A 19,373-nucleotide genomic window follows, 5' to 3' on the forward strand; every position below is an offset into this window, starting at 1 on the left:
GTCTTTATTTGTCTATCTCCATGCTGGTGGTTTCTCTTAATTTAAATGATGAATTTTGCCAGTCAACATATGAGTTTTCATGTACAGGTAAACCCAAATCTGCATCATGATATTCCAGAGAACAGGATTTGCTTTCTGCCACTTTATTTTACCCAAAAGGAGGATTTTAAATAGTCAAGCTGTGAGTGAAGTACAGACCTCCAGCTGTAATTCAAGGGGTTTTTAAAAAATTAAAAAATTTGACATTAACTGAAGGGATATAGATTGTCCTAAATTTTCAGAGGCTAAAAATTCATCGGACAATTCATTGACCTGGAGTTACAAAGCCAGGCGAGGTCGGTTCTCTTATTATTTCATGACAAGTTAATAAGATAAAAGGGGCATCATTATTCTGGAAAACCTCAACAAACCTGTCAGCGAAATAGCAAAAACTGTAGTAGAGGACAAATCAACACAAAAGAAGGAATGCACTGGCCAGTACAGCTATGCCAAAAGAGTTAAAAGACCACAGAAGACTGCTAAAGTGGACGATTACAGAAATATTATCTCGATTAAGAAAAAACCCTTCAAAACAAGTCTGTCAAATATAAAGCCAAGGGCAGAACTGGGCTGGCTCAATCTGGCTCAACTGGAGAGCTTTAGAAGATGAAGGAAGAATAAATATTGGACTACATTTTTATAAGTTTTATAGCTTTAACTTTACTGATAAAAGTGTCCCATGTGGCCATTGACGCCTTATTCTTTGCTTAAATTAAGATATCTCAAGGATTAATCTTTTTTTTTCTGGGCCGTTTTCCTTTTTGCCAATTGAACTGTATTTCTGCACAAAACAATTTCATGGTACGATTCTCCATTAAATTAAATTTGTGAGCGTAAGACTATCAACAAACTTACAACCAAGCCATGCTCTGCGTGTTTGCTTTAAGCTTTAATTTATGCAGGCCATGACACAGCGCTGACAAGGTTATATGGCCTGCGTCTGTGTCTTTAAAGGTTGTATATTAACATAGTGACATAGAAAGAACAGGTGAGTAGCGCTTAGAGGAAAGTTGAAAGAGGAGCAGACTTTCGCACAGGATTTATTTTTTCTTCAAAGCCTTGGTGGATCAGGCAAAGCTTTAATCAAGGCGATCATAAGTTAAGAGTTTTCCGAGTGTTTTGGTGACTTTACTGAACTGGATTCAGGATCGGTGGATACCATGGACTCTCTTTAAAAAACAGAAGCACTCACCTCGGAGCTGAGAATGGGCTCGGGAAGCTGGTTACTGTGTTTGTTCATCTTTGGAATTCTTGTGGCATCGTGTCCTGGTGTTGGACAATGTGGGAGTGGGATTACAATCAACGTTATACTGTTGGATGATGAGGACTCTCCCTGGAGCCTCCAGTATGTGGAAGGAGAAATACTGAAGGCCATAGAGAAAGATTCAGCCATTAATGCTGCCCAGGGTAATGAAATTAAAAACTAAAACAGAAAACAAACAAACAAACCACATGACAAATCCGCACAAAATCAGACCTTTTGATCTCTCGCAACAGCACTCTCTATATACAGTATGTATATTGGTACACTCATGTTTATAGATATTGATAATTTAACACATATGTCACTGACTATTATTGTTCATTTATATTTACTGCTTTGCATACTGTTCCTATTTTCAGATTTTCATGTTGCTTTTCCCAAAAGTAACACTTTTAAAGCTGTTTTAGGAATTATTCAGGGATTTCACTATTAAAGACTAAAAAAGTATACAAGAAAAGTAAAGCTGCTACTGTTAACAGATATTCTGTAGTTAGTTTCATAAACTAGCAGATTAAAGATCGTTATCCTATTAATTACAAGGAAGCTACCTGCAATGCTTATTAGCTTACTAGCATAAAACGCTTGTTCTACTAAGCTAGGAGCTATCTTATACTAGTTTAGCCTGACTTTTGGTCAACATGACAACATACAGTTTGGTGTTATTTTTGACTCACCCACAGTCTGCAATGATGCCATTATGCAAAAAGTATTGACACCTATTATTTAAGATAATTAAACATAAAAGGTTTTTTTTGGCTAGCAGGAATTTTTTATCTAGCCAAGTTTTTATTAAGTGGCTGTTAGGAAAGCCCTGTAGGGTTTATTTCTAAGCATTATCAATAAAACTTAAACAGAATGTCCCAGTTTATGACACAGGTAATCAAAAGTAGTTGTCTTGTTTGCCAGCTGAAATTTGTTGGTGTTTTATTTTTATTAGCAACTATGATTTTTCAGCTGTAGCTAGCTATTTAAGCTTACATGGTTCTGTGTCTTTTACTGTTGTGGAGTGTAAACTTCCCCAAATTAATAGATTTTACATATATGGTAGAATTCAGGGCCTACTTCCTCCACACACACACACACACACACACACACACACACACACACACACACACATTTTATTTCTCTTTAAAACAAATCTAATATCCACATACACACTGCAGTTCAAAATGGAGAGAAAGTCAAAACTAACATCTGGAACTTTCTTTCTTTCCACACACCCAAGATCCAGCTGTGACTTTTAACCTAACTGCGAATTTCAGTGGGTTTGACACAACCTTATACTGGTACCGAGGCTGCCGGAGCAGTTCATGTGAAGCAGTTGCAGAGCTAAACAACCTGACGGTAAGTAGCTACAGTTTTATATTAAAAAATAGAAAGAATATTAGCATGTTGGATGCACATATACATGAGCTTGTGTAACCCTGAGATCTTGCTTCCACAGGACATTCATTTATGGGTTTATGCACCTTTTAGTTCGCAGACCTGCTCTCCTCATTAATGCCATAGACACCTTTTTTGTGCAAGACCACAAATCAAAATAAGACTATGCCAGTCTCAGTAAATCTCTGTAAAAACTTAACAGAATCACTGCTAAGCCAACGAAAACTATTATTTCACTTCCTTTCTGAACACCCCAGTTTTCCTTCAACTACTGTCAAAGACATGCCTTGCTTGGCCTGCTGGTATTTGCTGTCTACTGCCGAAGTCCCACACGACACTCCTGCTCCAGTTTGCCCCCATGGCAGGCACGGGACACCTTAAGGCCACAGCCCCTTGCAACTGCCTCAGCTAAGGAGGTTCAGAATATGTGTCACCCCTCACCCTAAAAATCTTTTCTAAGCTTTTCCAGAGGTTGAGCTGAAGATCTCCTGGACTAGGGGCCTCTGCCCGATGCTCCCAGCGTACCTTTACTGTACCACTTGGTAGTTACTTGACAGCTCAACTCTCTACCTAGCCAAGACATCTGGTCCAGATGTGATGATGGGATTACAAAATCAAATATCAGTACCGAGTGCACTTATGAATACCCTTTGCAGGCCATTTCCCAGCCTTCAGCCCTCCAAGTTTAATTGTTATTAGCATGCAACATAAGAATGTGAACAATGAAAACTCCCAGCTGGAGTCCGCAGCTGGGCCATCTTCTTCCCCCCGCTTATGCGTTCGGTGCATAAGCGCAAATGACGGTCAGGACCCGTCCCCCGACTTGAGAGCAATCCTCTTGTCCACTGGGTGAAACCCAAACATACAGGCACATTGAGAGCATCTGACATGGACCCCTCTTGAATGCCTCCTAGGTGAGGTTTTTAATGTCCAACTAGGAGGAGATTTGACATATGGAAGAAATTCTCTCAACTGGCTTTGAGAACAGCAGGTTGCAGAGTAGCAGTTGGATAGCTAATAGAAGAAGGTCTGGGTGTTTCCACCTCGTGCTTAGGAAAAAAGCATGTATTTTACTTTAGAAATATTTGCAAATTATAGAATTTAATGAGATAAATCTCTGAAAAACACCCCACAGCCATGAACAAGACACAAGTAGAAAAGAGGATGATGTTTGATTCAAATGCACTTGATTAACTTATCATCAGTAAGTGCGAACACCTCTATAAAAGCAGAGGTTTTAACAGTTTGCTGGTCTGGAGCATTCAGGTAATGCCAGGATTAAGACAATGCCAGGAGTAGATGTTCCAGCAAATTCACCCAAAGCCCAGACCGTGCAATGCTCAGAGAAACTGCAAAAAACCCAAGAGCTACAACCAAACACACCTTATTAGCACAATGCCCTCATACTAACTGTCAAACACCGTGGTGGAGGGGTTCTGTTTGGGGCTTGTTTTGCATCCACAGGATCTGGGATCGTTGCAGTCACTGAGTTGACCATGAATTCCTTTTAAGATGTGAGGCCATCTATCCAACAGGTTAAAAATGGTTCATGCAACAATAATCAAAGCACAGCGGCAAATCTACAACATAATTGCTGTGAAATGAAAGGATCAAAGTGCTGCAAAGGCCCAAAGTTCAGCCTGCCTGAAATTCTGTGTGAGCAACGTTCTAAAGAAGATGGGGGCAAAATTGCATAAGAATGATTTTAGAGATAAAATGATGACAAAATCATACAGAAAACTTCAAGGTATTCCTGCTGAAGGCACTTGTACAAGCAGGGCTGGGGTCTCAGTTTAACACAAAGTCTTTCACATGATTCTATAAGGTCCTATATAAATTCCAAGTAATGTCTTATTATGCACCACACCTGAGATTTTGCACAGTTCTATGGCGTATTGAGTTTGTCTGAGTAGTGTAGTAAACAGATGTTTGCTTGTTTGGTTGTTTTTTGCCTTGGTGCATGCTTCAAGTTTGGAGTATGGAGCATGTAAAATGTTCAAGTTACAAGGCTTTTGGATATGTTGCATCATTTGCGATTTTATCTGAGCAGGTGTTGTAATAAAAATATTTTAGACTTTGTTACACCCTGATGACTTTATTATGTTATATAGTAAAATAAACCTGCTGTCCCACAGTGAGAACATTTTTCCACAAACCACTTCTAGTGCAAGGAAAACAGGTCGATTTCCAAGAACCTGGAAGAAAACAAGAGTTTGGGTCTCAGGAGTTTAAAGATCAGGCAAAATTTACATAAAAATCTGTGAATTATTCGCTGTATATGTTTTTATTTTTGCAGGAATCAGGAAATCTGGGATGTGCTGTGCTTGGACCCACGTGCACCTTAGCTACTTTCCCAATAGTTGAGTAAGTTCTGAATTTTTCAAGGACATGATTCTGCCAATAAGCTTGAAAAGGACACTTCAGATTTTCAAACAGGTTTTGCCTGTGTTGCACTATGCTTATCGTTCACCCGTTTATCATAATTAGTCGATACCATTGTCTCCCACTCTTTTTTATTCTCTTCTTCCAGTAAGGAAGCCGGCATGAGTCTCAGTAGACCCATTCTCTCAGCGGGAAGCTTTGGTCGCTCGTGCGACTACACCTTCAACTTGCAGCGACTCCTGCCACCTGCACGCAAGATCGTTGACTTTGTCACCCAGTTCTGGAAAGAAAACAATGAGCTCAAACCTTCATGGAAGGCAGCGTATACTTATAAAACAACGAACCCCACAGAGGAATGCGTTTGGTGAGTAACCCATCTTTAAGGAGAGACTCATCTGTTGTGAGCTATTACAAAATCTGATAAATTATATTTTTAATTATATTCTAGTTACATTTTTAAATGTAATAAAATGTTTTTAATTTAAATTATGCATTATATTCATTTTCATCTTCAGGTATGTAAGTGCAATTGAAGCGACGGGCGATCTTGCCTTAAATATTTCAATAACGTCTCTACGCAGTCCCACAGAACTGCACAGCGTGCTTACATTACGCAACAGGACATCCAACTGTAAGAATTTGATGTATTTTTCTCAAACAAGATTGAAAACCTCTCTGTTTTCACAGCGAGACATAACAATGGCTTCAGTTTGCTGGGACAACACACACAGACAGTTTGGATTCTATTTTCCTAAGAGAGCCCAGGGCCTACAAAGCACATTTAATTCAACTATTGAGTTTGTTAACGCTGTCATCACGAGGGAGACTCGGAATTTTCTGTTTCAGAAGGAGAGCTAGCTCGAGGGCCATAATAGCTTTTCTTTGAACTTCCTGCTGCATATTTTTACGCCACATTATGAAGGGTGAATTAAAAAAACATCAACAGTATCAGGCTATGCTTGATGGCTTTAGGTTTTGGTATTAACTTTGGTTTCAAGGTTGAAGAAGTAATTTAAATGGAAATCAAGTTTGTATTTGAGTCCCAAGGCCAACTAGGCAAAAAAACAGAAGAAAAAAAATAACTGAAAGACTGTTCTGTTACAAATACTTCTCCGCTGCAGTGTTCATCATGTGTGGATCACCAATGGACCTAGTGGAAATTAAAAACGGCTCTAAGGCTGCGGACAGCAGTGATGTCGCCTTCATCCTCATTGATCTTTACAGGTTAGTGCTGTTGAATCATTTCACTTCTGTTCCTATTTATTCCACTTGTTTTCTTTTTCTCTAACCCCACAGCAGTGATTCACAATCAGTACTTTCCTAACTGGTGAATGGGTACCTGGAGATTGTAAAGTAGTGACTGACTGATTGAGTGATTTCATGGAGTCAGTTACTGTGTGTCATCATAAGATGAGACTAAGTGTGGGAAGAAGTGAAGAAGCAGACATAGATGAAATAAAAAATTCAATCAGGTCAGCTCGAGCCAACGTAATATTATTTCCATCATCTATGACTGCTCAACCATCCAATGGACACAGTTAAAAAGCCTCAGGAGGGGAGAGGAGCAGCAAAGCAGGGAGGGCATCAGTGGCAGCGGCAACAAACATGACATTAAGTCACCATGAAAACTGAAAGTTGGGATGGAGCTGGGTTGCAAAATGGCTTGCAGAGGTAGCGGTTATGGTCAGGCTAAAGCTCCTTTGGGATCCAATGTACTATTACTTGATGCCCTGACTAAACACTTGATGTTTTTTGTCAAAAGCCGCACACAGCAGAAGTAGTAAGCCTAATTCAATTTCTGGAAGAAAGATTTTGGACAAAACTTGCTAAGCTAAGTGGCTAACTTAGCACAAACTAGGCTAAATCTATTGAGTTTTCAACAGTATTATTATTGAATGATAATATCCATCTTTATACCAATTAAAGTCGGTAAAGCATGGTAAGCAAAGATCTAAGTAAACTGTGTGTATAGAGTAGAAATGAGTAACTAAGCAATCAAATGCAGCTAAATTACTGAATATAATAGAATAATATATAATAACTGAATGAAACTGAAGGAAATTTTTGCACATGTAGAATTTTTCATCAGACCTCTGCTGATTCCTCTACACAGTGATGTATACTACACCAACACATCGTCGCTGCCAGAAATGAAGAACGTGTTGGTGCTCACCATGCCGAACACCCGAAGCTACAGAATCAACCCAGACCTTAAAGACAACAACACGGTGAGCAAACCAGAAATACACAACTTCTCTCTTTGCAGTGCTTCTGTAGCAATACAAAAAAGGTTAGCTCTGATTGGCTGTTTTTGTTCCGCTCACTCTGAATAATCAACTTGTAGGGTTTTAAGGGAAAATAAGGGATTAACAACACAGGACCATGCCAACCAGAAATGGACCTCGGAAGAGTTAATAATAAATGTTCAATGAAATATCATTAAATAACGTCTTCACTGAGTAAAAAATATATAAAATAATTCATCACCTGTGTAGTGAAGGATGCATCTTAGAGCTCCTTCACTCAAATCTAAGGGCTGTACTGAGAAAGTAGTTCCAACCATCTGTCTCTGTCTGTTCCTCTGCAGATGAACGACTACATGGCCGCGTACCATGACGCAGTGCTCTTTATTGGCCAAGTGATGAGAACAATTTCTAAACAAAATCAGTCTCAGCTTCACAGGACGGAATATGTGAATGTAAATTACTTCAGAAACACCAAATTTACTGGTAAGGCAGGTGGAAGATAACAGCGAGGAGGGGGAAGTGCTTGCATACAAGCTGCAAGTATGTGTATTAGCAAATACACAAGAATTTACACAAGTTAGCATTTAATACTTTTTTGGCAGCTGCAGATAGTTGCAGTTAAGCATACTGAGCAAAACAGTAATAAATGCTAAAATTAGCTCGTGAAAAGTGGGAAAACACCATCCACCAAAACACTAATGAGCTGATCTCAGAGCAGACATGGCTACTGTGAGGTCGAACAGATGGAGGCTGTCAACTGCTATCACTTCTTTGTGTTTTCATTGACACAAAGAGTGTTGGTATAACAGCCCGCAGCTGTAAGCAGCCGGTTGTGAGTGCAAGTTTGACTGAGAGACGCATTAAAGGTTTACAGCTGACACACACGGTGAAATGAAGCGAACAGAAGTTTAAAAACGTTTGTGTGATTCTGCTCAGGGATTGCTGGGAATTATACGCTGGACAAGTACGGGGACAGAGACGTGGCTTTCTCAATCATCTACACCACTACTGACAACAAGGTATCTTTTTCTCCTGTTTTCTTTTTTGGCATTTAGCAGTGAATACACGAAGAAAAGATTCAAAATAAAACCTTACTGTGCTGCATCTCTTGCTTCTGGTTTGATGCTAAAATGTGTCTTTTTGTTTTTTTCCTCCCCTCTTGTGTCACACCCAGTACGATATTTTATTCACATTTGACACGGAGCGCAATAAAACCACAGTGGTGGAGGAGGCTCCTAAGTTCATCTGGGGGAAAAGACTTCCCAATAACATGCCAGACAGCGGTACATCGAAAGACACACACACACACACACACATACGCATGTTTAGCTATATCATTGAGTTCAGTGGGCACAACCTCAAAATATGTCTTAACCTTAATATTTTAAAGATTTATGTTAAGAGAACTTCCTTTTTTGTCCTCTAGAAAGAAGGCATGTCCACCATAATGATTTAGATCTCCACAACAAGGCCTGATCAGTTTGCATCCACTCAGTCAGGTCGTTTTCAAAGACTTGCACTAATCCAGGTTCCGGTGAATTATATGTAAGGCTTCAGCTGTGGTTTAAGCACCTCTCTGTTTGTGTCCCTGTTTTCATTTAATAAGCATTAATGGTGGGTATGAACAGGAGGAAAAGTTATAGCAACCACAAACTGCTCCACGTACATCAACTTTTGCATGTTTTATATGAAGTGGTTTTATGGCTCAGTTCTTCTTTTGTTTCCTGTAGATGACCTCCTCACAGCCCTATCTGAGATAAGCTTAAATATTATGGCACTTGAACGCTCGGCCCATGTTTATCTTTTGTCCTCTGTGTGTCAGAAGCATCGGCTTGGAACTGAAATGGTGCCTCTTTTTTGTCTTTATTACTGCAGGCCCTGCGATTCGCGACATCATTATGATTGTGTTGGCTGTTACTGTGGTCGTAGTGGCCACGATCGCCTTTATTTTCTACAGGTATGCCGTAGCACATGGAACATGAGAATAACGGAGTTATTAAGTGTGTGGCAGATTTTAATTAAATGTTTGGATTCTCTGCAAAAGGTCATGAATTTACATAAATGATTTTGGCCCCATCATATAATGGCATATATAGTAGTACGGTAGATACACTGCTCCAAAAATTGCAGGAAAACTTTGAAAACACGACAGCTTTTAATGAGAAAAAAAACACAGTGGATATTCACATTGATGGGGACTTGGTAATGTGTTAGGAGTGATAAAGTGCCCCAAAATGTAATGGAAATGTAATGATCAACCTACAAAGGGCTGAATTCAAAGACACCCCCAAAAATCAAATTGAAGAAAAGAAGCAGCAGGCTAGACCACTTTACAACATGCTCCTGATGAGATAATGGATGGTGTCCTGGGGGATCTACTCCCAGATCTGGACCTGGGTGTCACTGAGCTCCTGGACAGTCTGAGGTGCAACCTGACAGCTTCAGATGGGCTGAAACTGAAACCAAAGGTGTCAGGCAAGTGTGGAGGCCAGACATCGGTATCATCGTCCAGAAACTTCCTGCATACTCTCAGCATATAAGGATGGGCATTGCTGTGTATTCAGAGGAAGATTTCATCCTGATACCCGATGCCAGTCAGGGTCTGTAGACATCTCTGCGTCCCTCTATGTATATGCCTCCCCAGTGCATCACTGACCCACCACCAAACCAGTCATGCTGAAGGATGTTACAGACAGCATTGCATTCTCCACGGGTTCTCCAAACCCTTTCACTTCTGTCACATGTGCTCAAATGAACCTGCTCTCATCTGTGCAATGCACAGGGCTCCAGTGGTGGACCTGCCTGTTTTGGTATTCTGTGGAAATGTGAATTAGGCTCCACAGTGCTGGGCAGTGAGCACAGGGCCCACTGGAACACGCTGGGCCCTCAAACCAGCTTCATGAAGTCTGTTCTGATTGTCTGGTCAGAGACATTAACACTAGTGTCCTGCTGGAGCTTTGACAGTTCTCATCTTGCACAAAAAAGTGGGTTAAAGATCTTCTCCAGGCCTGTCCAGAGTAACTGTCTGTGTCCTGAAATCTCCTCTGTGCTCTTGAGACTGTCTCGGGAGACACAGCAAACCTTTTGTAAATGGCACGTATTAATGTGCCAACATGGAGGAGTTGGACTACCTGTGGAGCCTCTGTAGGGTCAAGGTATCACCTCATGCCACCAGGAGTGACACTGACCCCAGAAAAATGCAAAAGTAGTGAAAAAACCATCAGAAAAGATGAAGAGGGAAGAAAATGTCAGCGACCTCCACCTGAAACTGAACTAACCTCCTCTAAACTGACCAGATTAGTGTCCCAGACGTGTAACTGGCTTGATGCTACACTCTGATTAAAAGGTGCTACAATTATCTTTTAGAGCTGTGTATATACGGACTTTCAGGTTACATGAAAAATAATCTGAAAGTCTGTATGTACTATACAGGTTATAGCTCTATTACACTCTCTAAAACATGGACTCATGACATGAAATTTAAATTGAAAGCTGCCTTTTATAAACATAGGAGTCAGATGCTTTTCGTGCAACCAACCTTTACCAATAATCTCCTGATGCAGTTTTTTCTTTCCCGCATAGACAGAACAGAAGAGATCGACTGCTCAGGAAGCGCTGGTCCCACGTGAACTCTGATCTCATCACGCTGATGGAAAATGATGACATCAACGTCATCTCCCTTAATGTAAGTGAAAACACCTCAGTAAACACCTCAGTCAAGTCAGCTTTAAGAATGCTGTGACAGCGACCTTCCTCTAACCCCCGCTAGATTGAAAGTAAGAAGAAAAAGAAGTTCAAGATCCGCTGTGCGCTCTACGATAAGAAGGTAGATGGACAGCATCCTGCAGTGTTTTCCAAATCAGTCAGCATCTAGTGCTTTTGCACTGATGAAAGTGAGTTAGCAGATGTAATCTGGTTGGTGCTTCTGCAATATTTCTTTCAGATTGTGATCTTGAAGGAGCTGAAGAACTCGGATGGGAACTTTGATAAAACCCAGAAAAGGGAGCTCAATGCGGTAAGACGTCTTATCACACTGAAATCCTTTTACTGCCAGCCCTCTTTGTTAATGTTTATCCAAACTCACTAGCACTCCACATGTTTGCCCCCTCTGCAGCTATTGCACATCGACTACTACAACCTCACAAAGTTTTACGGCACAGTCAAGTTAGATCACGGTGTCTTTGGCGTGTTTGAGTATGGCGAGCGAGGCTCGCTCAGGGTACGTGTAGCAAAACTTTCAATTTAAATCCATCTTCAGGTCTCAGTTTAAACACAGCCGTCAAGAAGTGTGAAGAATAAAAGCGTATTAATGCAGAACTGGGGTGTCTTTTTCTTTTTCAAGTATGTGCTGAATGACAAGATTTCATACCCAGAGGAGACCTTCATGGACTGGGAGTTCAAGATCTCTGTCATGTACGACATCGCCAAGGTGAGAGAGAAGTGCTCGACTTTGCCCGTGAGCAGAACAATTATCAAAGTTAAGCATTTGCAAGCATCACATGCGGTGTGTGGCATGATAAGAGACCACACAAGTGGAGATTGACTCGTTACTCACCGCCCTGAGCGGAAAAACGGTCACGTGTATCTGCCATAAAGCAGCAGCATTCACTAAACACCATAAATCATTACAGAGGACAATGCAATGAATGACAGGATCGGTTTTTGTACTGAGAGCTTGACATAGTTAGTAGCAATCTGTCTTAATACATAACTGAAAAAGGGTTATGAAACTTAGCGTTAGTCAATATTACTCACCATTCATGCAGCGTGACATAAAAGATCCCTGAATAACTGGTAATAAACTTTTGTACCTGATGTAAACTGCAATGGGATCACTTCACCTGTTACCGTATAATAAACTGAACCCAGAACATCATCATCATCAAAAAGAAAGGAAGGTTCGCTCAATCCTGACACTTATTTCACGTGAGTAATAATCGTTTACTAAAACTTTAGAAGTTCTATCAAAAGCCAAACGGACAAACTGAGTGTAATGTGACTGCCAGGATTACACAGCGCTGTGCAAAAGTCCCCTCATGTCTTCATAGTTTGCTTCCAAGGAGCCAGATTTTGTTGCTTTGTTCAAACGACTCTTAAGCAATAGTTTTGCAGGCTTTCTGAAAATCCTTTAAAGTTTTTATTTAGACATTGGCTGCTTTTTCACTCATTTTTTGTCCAGTAGACTATGCAAGCATAAAAAAAGGGATGAACCAGTGTTGTATCTACACATAACAAACAACTTTGCAAAGAACCCATTTTTAAACTATCTTTAGTCATGTTGTCACTGTGAGCTGAAGGATGGACAAGCATAAAGAAAATGGATTTATAGTTTCAATAAGAAGTACATATAGTGAAGAGGCCTCCTTATCTGTAACAACTGTGATCAAAACAAAGCCATTAAAAGACTGTGCCTCTAAAGTTTGATCAGTTTGATTGATGTCACAGTGCGATAAACAACTTGGCAACTTACCAGAAAGACTCAATATTATCCCACTAGTTAATAATTAAATGATTAAACATTTAAAATGTAACATTTAAGTGTTGGTGGGGTTTTTTGTTCTAAGCTTGTTGTTTGATAAGTCAGACCCTGTGAAGGCACAGTAAGCTTTTATATAAGTATTTTTTTCTGGCTCAAAATTATTAAAAAGGTTTGGTTTAAATGAAGAGCAGGATTACACAGGTCTGCAACCAAAAGGTGCATAGGATCTTTTGACTGCTTCTCATAGATTTTTACTCACTGAAACGAGGAAAAATATTTTAAAAATTCAATTTTGTCAGGTTTTCTTAATTCATGTTTTTAGTTTAATGTAAACTCTTCATGTTTTGCAAAAGCAAACTGTATGTAATGGAGGGAAATGGAGGTCATTTTTGGATTCAGCACCCTAAAAAACATAACATTTATCAAAAATATCCCATGCGACTGAAAAAATAAATTGTTTTTGCAGACCTGTGTTATGGGAGCTGCTGTTGCACTTGCCTCTGCCTGCCAGCAGAGGTCATTAAACACCAGATTACTCACCGCCTCTTTGATTTTCCATAAATCTCATTACTTCCACCAGTGGAAGGTGTAATGTTGCTCTGAATCCTCTGTGCAGGGCATGTCTTACCTCCATGCCAGTGACATTCAGGTTCACGGTCGCCTCAAATCCACCAACTGTGTGGTGGACAACCGCATGGTGGTGAAGATCACAGACTTTGGCTGCAATGCTTTTCTTAGCCCCTTCCAAGGTGACGCCGCAAACAAAAATCCTCCTGAAATATCTTTTTGTTCTCTTCTTTACCTGCTAACGTTTGTCTGTCTCCACATCATCCTGTCAGACTTGTGGACAGCTCCGGAGCATCTGAGGAACGAGGGCACGTCTCAGAAAGGAGACGTCTACAGTTTTGCCATCATTGCGCAAGAGATTGTTCTCAGGAAGAACACCTTCTACACTGAATCCTGCTCCGACCGATCAGGTTTCCAACACTCAAATACAACACGTGACAGTTACAGTCATTTTGTTTGCAAATGATCATCTCTGCACCACCAAGTTCAGAGTGAAAGAAAGAAGACCTGTTTGATCCGGAGCTACACTACAATGCCATCTGCGTCTCTGTGTGTTTCTCAACAGAAAAACTGTCCAGGCTCAAGTCATCCTACTTCAGACCTGATCTTAACTTTGAGACGGCTTCAGAGAAAGAATTAGAGGTTTTTTTTTTCCATTCATGTGCCAGCTTTATTTTATTTTCAGCATCTGTTTTGTCTGTATTGTATTCAAATTGTTCTTTCCTCCTGTAAGGTGTACACGTTGATAAAAAGCTGCTGGGACGAGGACCCAGAAAAAAGACCTGACTTTAAGAAAGTGGAAATTTATCTGGGGAAAATCATCAGGTAATAATGCTCTCTTTATGTTATTGCTGTTTTCAGCTATCAGTGTGCATGTCCTGGTGTAGCCTTTATAGTTTCTGGGAAATGGATTACAGATTTCTAAATATATCTCCCTCCTCATATCCCTTTTCTTCTCCTCTTCATCACTCCAGTAAAATCCATAATCAGGAAAATGAGAGCTACTTGGATAACATGATCAGACGGCTGCAGATGTATTCCAGAAACCTGGAGTACCTGGTGGAAGAGAGAACGGCTCTCTACAAAGCTGAGAGGGATCGAGCTGACAATCTTAACTTTATGCTGCTGCCTGGGTTTGTTTACACTTAAAGAACAAATGCACATCATTAGACACTTAGAACAATCAGGACATAGATGCTAAATCATTCATGCACTGTTAGAGAATTCGTTTTATTTCTACATTAACAGTGACCAGCACTGAGTTTCAGTGGTTAGCACTGTCACCTTAAAGCAAGAAGGTCACCCCTTGCCTACGTTGGTTTTCTCTACGTTGGCTTGGTTTCTTCTCAGAGTTCAAAGACATCCATGTTAAGTTTATTGGTGATTCTAAATTAGGTGTAAATGTGATTGGCCGTGTATGTACTATGCCTCCAAAAACAAGTCAAAATTTGAAGAAGAAATATGCTAAAAATGCTAAGTGGCTGTAAAAGTTCAGCTAAGCATAAATTGTTGGATTGAATATTTTTAATGGGTAGTATACATTTATAGCTATATAATTTTTAAAAGTGAATATAAATTTGAGTTTAAACAGCATAAACTATTGGATTAAATAGTTGAAATAGATAAGTTAGTAGTTACAGTATATAGTTTAAAAAGCTAGCATAAATTAATGACAATAAATGATTAGAAAGGTTACTTTAAATTGTTTGACTGAATTGTTAAAATAAGTTTTGTAAACTGACGGTTAAAGCGTTTTAAAAGTTAGCATAAACTACTGGATTAAATATTTTAAATAGGTAAATTAGTGGTTAAATAATGTTTTCAGAGTCTCCTGCATGGGGTGGGAGATGACAGCTTAGCCACCATTGTCCTGTCACTCACCACCTCCACTGGGTCCATCCTAACACAGAGCTGGCCCTGCGGATCAGCCTGTTCAGTCTCTTCCTGTCCCCGGCAGAGATGCTGCCACCCCAGCAGACCACACTGTAAAAGATGGCTGAAGCCACCACAGAGTCATAGAAGGTCTTCTGGAGTGGGCCCTCCACTCCAGAAGACCTGAGACTCCGCAGCAGGTACAGCCTGCTCTGCCCTTTCCTGTAGAGGGCGTCTGAATTATGAGTCCAGTCCAGTTTATTGTTCAGATAAACACCAAGGTACCTGAAGCTGTCAACATTGCATTTTATTCTGTTGTATATAGTATTTTATTCTATTCTATTGTGTACAGTATCTTATTCTTATTATCTTATCCTATTCCAGTGTTTTTTCTTAATTTTTGCTTCTGTAACTTTGCACTGTCCACTTTCTGCTGTAAAAAACAAACAAACAGTGGGACTAATGGAGGTTATCTTATCTGATCTTATGTTAAAAAATTAGCATTAATGAATGGCTATAAATGGTTAAAAAGTTACCATACATTGTTGAATAAAATTGTTAAATGAATAGTTAATACAAACTGACTAATAAAAGGCCTAGTCTAATAGTAACCCTATTAATTAAAAGCTACATAGTTTTTAAAAAGCTAACACAAATTAATGGTTAAATAGTTACTAAATTAGCATACATTTGTCTCTTTAAATGGTTAGAAATGTTACCTTAATTATGAGTAAATAATTGAAATAATTAGTGTTAATTAATGATCAAAACGTTAGTGTAAATTAACAGTTAAATGGTTGTAACAAGTAGCATTATTGAACTGTTTAAAAAGGATAGTTATTTAAAAATAAACGATACATGGATGAAATGGATGAATGAACTGTTGGGGAAACTTGGGGGGGCCAGAATGAAATCTCAATGGAAAAAATGTCTTTTCTTTATTATGTTTCTCTCTGTGGTTAAAAGCCCGGTGGTTAAAAGCCTGAAGGAGACCGGGGCTGTGGAGCCAGAGCTGTACGATGAAGTTACAATATATTTCAGTGACATAGTTGGCTTCACCACTCTGTGCCAGTACAGCACGCCGATGGAAGTTGTGGACATGCTAAACGACATCTACAAGGGGTTTGACAGCATCGTCGACCACCACGATGTGTACAAGGTATTGGCAGGGATGAAACCGAAGACATTCAGGCACCCGGCAATGAGCACAAACATCATGGTTTCCTTTACTATCCTCAGGTGGAGACAATAGGGGATGCCTACATGGTTGCTTCTGGTCTTCCAAAGAGAAATGGGAACAGGCATGCAGTGGATATTTGCCGCATGGCGCTGGACATCTTGGCATTCATGGGCACCTTCCAGCTCCGGCATCTTCCCGGTATTCCTGTGTGGATACGAATCGGTGTACACTCAGGTCTCTTCTTCTTTGTTTTTCATTTTTTAAACTAGTCATTTTGGCAAATCAATTCACCTCCTGCTGATCTTTACACTAATTCTTCTGTCTCCTGGTTGTTTGTGGGTTCAGGTCCCTGTGCGGCGGGCATCGTGGGAATAAAGATGCCCAGATATTGTTTATTCGGAGACACAGTCAACACAGCATCTCGTATGGAATCTACAGGACACCGTGAGTGGACACATGTAATGAACAAACTGATTTACACTGACATTTTCACCAGCCGCTTCCTTTGTTCTCGTTATTTTACATGAATGACTTCCCGTACATTAGTCTAGCGCAATTATAGAAGCCAGCAGTCAGCCTAATTAAATAAAGTGACCACAGCCAAGCTCTGTTGTCTTTCTTTTTATCTCACAGCCCTGCGGATCCATGTCAGTCAGCCTACCATAGATATCCTGGAGAGAACAAACTGCAAGTTTGAGTATGAGATGAGAGGGGAAACATACCTGAAGGTAAAGGTTGGTCTCTACATTCAATGTAGCAGCATGTCAGCCAAATTAAATTGAGATACAGTGACAAAAACCTTCACTGCGACACTGATGCCAGTGACTGTGATGAATATGTGGGGGTTTTTTTAGGGTAAAGGCACAGAAACAACTTACTGGTTGACAGGTGAAACTGGTGAAGACTACGATCTTCCTACTCCACCCACAACGTGAGCAAAAAGGAGATAAAATCCTTTCACATGCAGCTCCGCATCTGAGATTCACTCTTTCAACACGGTGCTTTCTCTTCCAGTGAAAACGTCCAGCGGCTCCAGCAGGACCTCGCCCACATGACCTTGACGTGTTTGGAGCGTCGCTCGCGAGGTTCCGTGCGAAGGAAGAAGCTGCTACCAAGTCAGAGCAAGGAGGACACCAGCGACCAGGGGTCAGAGGTCGAGTCTGAGAGCAGCCTTCCCGAGTACCTGCATCTAGCCACTGTGGATAACACACTCAGTACCTTCCTGTAGAGCATGCTGTAACTATTTGCCTGTTATTGCATATAGAGCAGGAAATCAAGCATAGAAAAATGAGGAATTAAAAGTCCTCAAATATTCACGCATTATTTCCTGCCATCATTTTGGGTGGTTGGAAACAGCGGGTGGAAACTTTGTACTATGTAATTGATGTAATGCTTTACCCACTCAAGTGTCATAGCTGAAAGCCAAAACCTTAGATTTGTTCAGTGCAGATTTTTTTCTATAACCAGTTGGGGGATTTTGTTATCCTCCGTCAAAAGAAAAACGGTCAAAAAGGGCATTTTAGGCCAACTTTGAAGGTCAGGTACTCTGCTAAAACAAGATTTAGCATATTTAAGGATTCATTTTTATCCAAATTTTGATTCCAGGCTCAGCTTCTAGCTCTTTTTCCTTTTATGCCAAAATTATTTTTTGCTACATCTGTATTTTTACACCTGTGAATGTGTAATAATACGGTTCGGAAATTGATCTACATACATCTATAAAATAGTGTGGAAACCCAAACTGAAGTTATGAGGGGTCAAAGACACTTGGAAAAATAAAGAATAAATAAATAAATAAATGCACAAAATTTCAGCACCAGTTATATCGCAAAAAACAAACAAACCCAAACACAGCTGATGCTCATGTGGTCAGGTGGCAGCGCTTTTGGATTTGATTCACTTACTATGGGATGAGCCAGCTGCAGCACCCTCGCATGCCAGTGCAGATGCTGCTAATGGCCTGTTCAACTAACAAAACACAGGAACACGATAAGAACAGAAGAGGCCGTTTTGCACAGACAGAAATGCAGGTTCGCCCTTTTTGTGCATTGTACAGTTTGGAAAAGGTTTTAGAACTACAGTAATACATTTGTATTTGTAATATATCCTGTTGTTTTTGTCATTAATGTTCATTGATTGTTTCTGCTGCTTAGCTTAAAACTGGGTTATTCTATTTATGTACAGCGCTTAATGTGTATTTATTTCCACATTTGTCAGCCAGTAAGTAAATTATAGGTCTCATAAATATCTATAGACAATGCTTATAAAAGTCACAACTCAGCACCATCTGCATTTATTACTTTAACCAAATGACGGCCAGTTTTTGACTCCGTATACATCTCATGTCATGCAGAGGAGGCTGTATTGAGGAAGCTCAGGGAGGAAGATGCTGCACTGCAGGCCCTTGAAAAAGTGCCTTTGTTATTGTATAGAGCAGCGGTCCCCAACCTTTTTTGCGCCACGGACCGGTTTAATGTCTGACAGTATTTTCTCGGACCGGCCTTTAAGGTGTTGCAGATAAATACAACAAAATAAAATGATACGACCAAGACAAAAACTGGTATTTTGTAAACACAATAATGAAAGCGAAGTCACTGTGTAATTGTGTAACTTTATTAGCAGCGTCCTCCTGAAATGCGCCGCAACAGAGTAACATCAGTCGTGTCCAAATTCATGGGCTGCATCCTCCTGAGGACCCGGCCTTCGCGGTCTACGTAGGCCGGGTCCTCAGGAGGTCGGGTAGGCCGGAAGTAAACTGCTGTGAAATTGGACGGTCTAGCCTTCTGATTAGCGTCACTGCTGTGTCGGTGGAGTTTAATAAACTCGGCTGTCTGCTCCTTGCTATCTAAAATATAACAGGACACTGGCGTAAATTCTCGACCATTTCGCACTTCTGTTTAATCAGTTTTCTGTTTGACGTTTATTAATCGCCCGGGTGGGTTCCTCCTTGGTGTTCACACA

The 19,373-nt window shown here is 40.3% G+C and overlaps 1 protein-coding gene across 5 annotated transcripts; it reads left to right on the forward strand.

Moving 5' to 3' along the window:
• The first annotated feature begins 952 nt into the window (after positions 1–952).
• On the forward strand, positions 953–18,685 carry gucy2cb (guanylate cyclase 2Cb). 5 transcript variants are annotated; one of them, XM_026177211.1, is made up of 27 exons: positions 953–1,446; positions 2,529–2,647; positions 4,983–5,050; positions 5,217–5,432; positions 5,584–5,699; positions 6,190–6,292; positions 7,182–7,296; positions 7,656–7,797; positions 8,251–8,333; positions 8,489–8,597; positions 9,190–9,271; positions 10,897–10,999; positions 11,084–11,140; positions 11,258–11,329; positions 11,429–11,533; positions 11,657–11,743; positions 13,410–13,542; positions 13,633–13,770; positions 13,926–14,002; positions 14,094–14,185; positions 14,335–14,493; positions 16,199–16,391; positions 16,472–16,646; positions 16,758–16,856; positions 17,046–17,146; positions 17,267–17,343; positions 17,427–18,685. In XM_026177211.1, the coding sequence occupies exons 1-27, from the start codon at positions 1,245–1,247 to the stop codon at positions 17,638–17,640; spliced, it is 3,237 nt and encodes a 1,078-aa protein (XP_026032996.1). In that variant the 5' UTR covers positions 953–1,244; the 3' UTR covers positions 17,641–18,685. The 5 variants fall into 5 exon arrangements, with proteins under 5 accessions (XP_026032996.1, XP_026032997.1, XP_026032998.1 ...); XM_026177212.1 differs by having other exon boundaries at positions 17,046–17,140; XM_026177213.1 differs by having other exon boundaries at positions 16,310–16,391.
• The last annotated feature ends 688 nt before the right edge of the window (positions 18,686–19,373 follow it).

This window comes from Astatotilapia calliptera, chromosome 8, assembly GCF_900246225.1.
Source record: "Astatotilapia calliptera chromosome 8, fAstCal1.2, whole genome shotgun sequence".
Taxonomy (NCBI): domain Eukaryota; kingdom Metazoa; phylum Chordata; class Actinopteri; order Cichliformes; family Cichlidae; genus Astatotilapia; species Astatotilapia calliptera.